The sequence below is a fragment of the Coffea eugenioides genome, chromosome 4 (genome assembly GCF_003713205.1).
Source record: "Coffea eugenioides isolate CCC68of chromosome 4, Ceug_1.0, whole genome shotgun sequence".
Classification (NCBI taxonomy): Eukaryota; Viridiplantae; Streptophyta; class Magnoliopsida; order Gentianales; family Rubiaceae; genus Coffea; species Coffea eugenioides.
Window position 1 is genome coordinate 2883006 of NC_040038.1, and position 2901 is coordinate 2885906.

A 2901-nucleotide genomic window follows, 5' to 3' on the forward strand; every position below is an offset into this window, starting at 1 on the left:
ATTATGTGGTGACTGATTAAATTTATTGAAATTCTGAATTTGGAACGATGAAACAATTCTTTTATAGTTTTGATGAGCAAGTATAATGTTCAAAGTAACTTAAGTTCGAGGTTATAAGATTGAGAGCCATCACTAATATGCATACATACATATACACACACACATAGACACATATATAGAGAAGGCAATTAAAAGAAAATCTTGTGGTGAATTAATATTTTAAGCGAGAAAAATGACAAAAGACTTAATAGTATTTTCATTTCTACAATCCAATCAAATCAATGTTACGCTATCAAATTGACTCCCCAACAACTCACGTGAATGCATGATGATATATACAGATTATTTTTGGTACCGAAAAATAATTAGGAATTTGCTCAACATTGTGCAGCGTATCTCATGAAACCATCCACATTAAAATGAATATTGTACTAATTAGTGGAAGGACTACTACGTACCATTTGATCCACGAATTATTTTAGCTATACCCCTAGCACTTCGCTTAATTAATTTATTATCCAAAACCTCTTCTTCTTTTTTGTACTCTTTTCAGGCTGATAATTGTATTGTACTACTTGCATGCGTTGCAAAGTTGAACATGAATTTCAAGTTTTGGCATGTATTCCAATAGCTGCAAAGTTATATTCCAGTACCTTGATCACTCCAAGGTCGAAGATGTAATTAATCTCTAGTGCTATTTTCAATCTAACTAGGGAGGATTCAATTCTTCCAAAACATTCTTGGTTCAATCCTCTGTTGGTGAAGTCAAGTTCTCCCAAACAAAACAAAAAAAAAAAAAAAAAAAAGAAGCCCAAATATGAAAATGTTGATATGGACACTCGACCTGAAATCAAGCATTTTAAAAATATTAAAGTCAAATGATTGAAAATGTTTCGCAAAATACTGATTTTATATTGGATTTTGGGTCCGTGATATTATTTGGTCTGAGTTAATTTATGATAAGTGAGAACAGGGGTGGAATTGGGACTAGAAATTTAGTTGGGTAAAGTAAACCCCTTTTTAAAAAATATATATATATATATTATCAGAACAATACTCATGAGTAGCACTAGCAAGCTTGACATATTGCATTTCATATACTGCACAGTCTTTCATACAAAACGATAAACATATGTGACAAGTTCCCACCAAAGAGCTTCAAAATCACAAATCACAACATAATTAAGGAGTAGTACTTTGTAGAAAAGGATTATCACGAATTCTTGGCTGCTATGTCCCTGATTGAAAAAACTAAGGTAGTACATGATGATAGATCAAACACCACAGAAGGCCACGATTGGACGTTCCATTTTATATTTCCCTCCTCGTAGAAATTCAAGAAAGTCCAAGTGATTGAAGTCCTTGAACTGTAGCGGGTTCTTCTCGTCAATTAATTCTTCCGGAATTTTCACCTTCTCACGCATGAAGGAGAACAGTCCAATGGTGTATTTCTCTTCAGTTCCTCTTATGACTACTTTATGTAGTGGAGCATGCACTCTTCCATTGCTCCATGCCTAACAAGCCAATCTTATTAAACTTCACTAAAGCTTTAAACAACAGTAAAAAAAAAAAAAGCATAAAAAGATTGTAGATTGTGGTATCAAGATTACAAATGGTTGATCTAATTGGATCGGATTTTACAATCCCTTCTTTGTTCAAGATTATGTTTTTCTCCTTACCTATTCATTCATTTATGTTTTCTGCGTCTATGACAGAAAGGAATAGGAGGGTGACCTGAAAAGGCTCTCCCGCTATGACCAGGAAGGTTGACAGTGAAGTTGATGGCTCATAAGTGATCCATTCACCATGTTTCAGTTGTATTTCTAGTCCAGTCACTTGATTAGTATCAAGGATGGCCAAGAAGCCTTTGTCCACATGAGGATGAAGACCAATATTGATCTCATCAGTCTTGGGTGCTCGGTACTTTAAGAACCTCATGAGGTAGAAAGAAGATTTGATCAGAGGGTCCAAGTACTTCTCCACACCATAACTTCCAAAAACCATTCTCATTACACCATGATCCAATTCCGATAGCAGCTTCGAGTATGAAAAAGCAGTTTCACTTGTAAAGAAAGCCAGAATATATGATAATTAGAAAACTTAGTTGGTAAAAAAAAGAAAAAAAGGAAGAAGATTACTGAAGTTTAAAGATAAAAGAAAGAGAAAATATTTGAATGAAAATTCTACCAAAAACTTGAGTTTCCGGCTGGCCACATGAGGTTGGTGAATTCTTCGGTCGCTTTAAGAGTTGCCCCATTTTCGATACCGAAGTACTCAACCAGGGGCATGAAAGAAAAGTTTGTACCATAGCCGAAGCCAAGAATATTAGAAGTGTTTTGTACTTTGATTTCAGTTGGGAGTTGAAATAACTGTTTTGAAAGTTCGAACATTTTGTCATGCAACTCCTGAGAAAGTTTTTTGTATTTTACTAGGAAACACCCATAGGATTCAAGGGCTTGACGAACCAGGTCAGAAGTTGATAGCCAAGAAGTTGTACCGGGAGTCAAGTTTTCCTCGTTGAATTCTATGATAGGTAGCTTAGATTGGGCATCGGATTCGGAACCCATTGTGATTTTTCAAGAAGTAAATCTGGAAAGAGGAAGGGGGGGGGGGGGGGGGGGCGCTGAGGATGGTTAAGGATTCTGAGCTATGAGTTGCTCATGTCCATGGGTATATATAGATACGGAATATGATTTACATTTGTCTGGTAAAACGCCTGGGTACTTACCGACATTAAGCCTCCCTTTCATGCTTCACTCAGTTATCTGATTGGTGGCTACGGAATCAGAACCAACAGATCCCAGGCGCTGATCCTGGGCTTATTCATATCTTTTTTTTTTTAATTTATATCTTTAGTTATTACTACCTTCTTATGGGGTGAATGCGGAATCAAATACAACA

General features: G+C 35.8%; 1 protein-coding gene across 1 annotated transcript; it reads right to left on the reverse strand.

Moving 5' to 3' along the window:
• Nucleotides 1-1274: 1274 nt before the first annotated feature.
• On the reverse strand, nt 1275-2567 carry LOC113767890 (probable 2-oxoglutarate-dependent dioxygenase AOP1). The gene is made up of 3 exons (XM_027312093.1): nt 2188-2567; nt 1735-2062; nt 1275-1514 (listed from the first exon to the last, which is right to left on the reverse strand). Exons 1-3 carry the CDS (start codon nt 2565-2567, stop codon nt 1275-1277), a joined length of 948 nt encoding a protein of 315 aa, XP_027167894.1.
• Nucleotides 2568-2901: the final 334 nt, after the last annotated feature.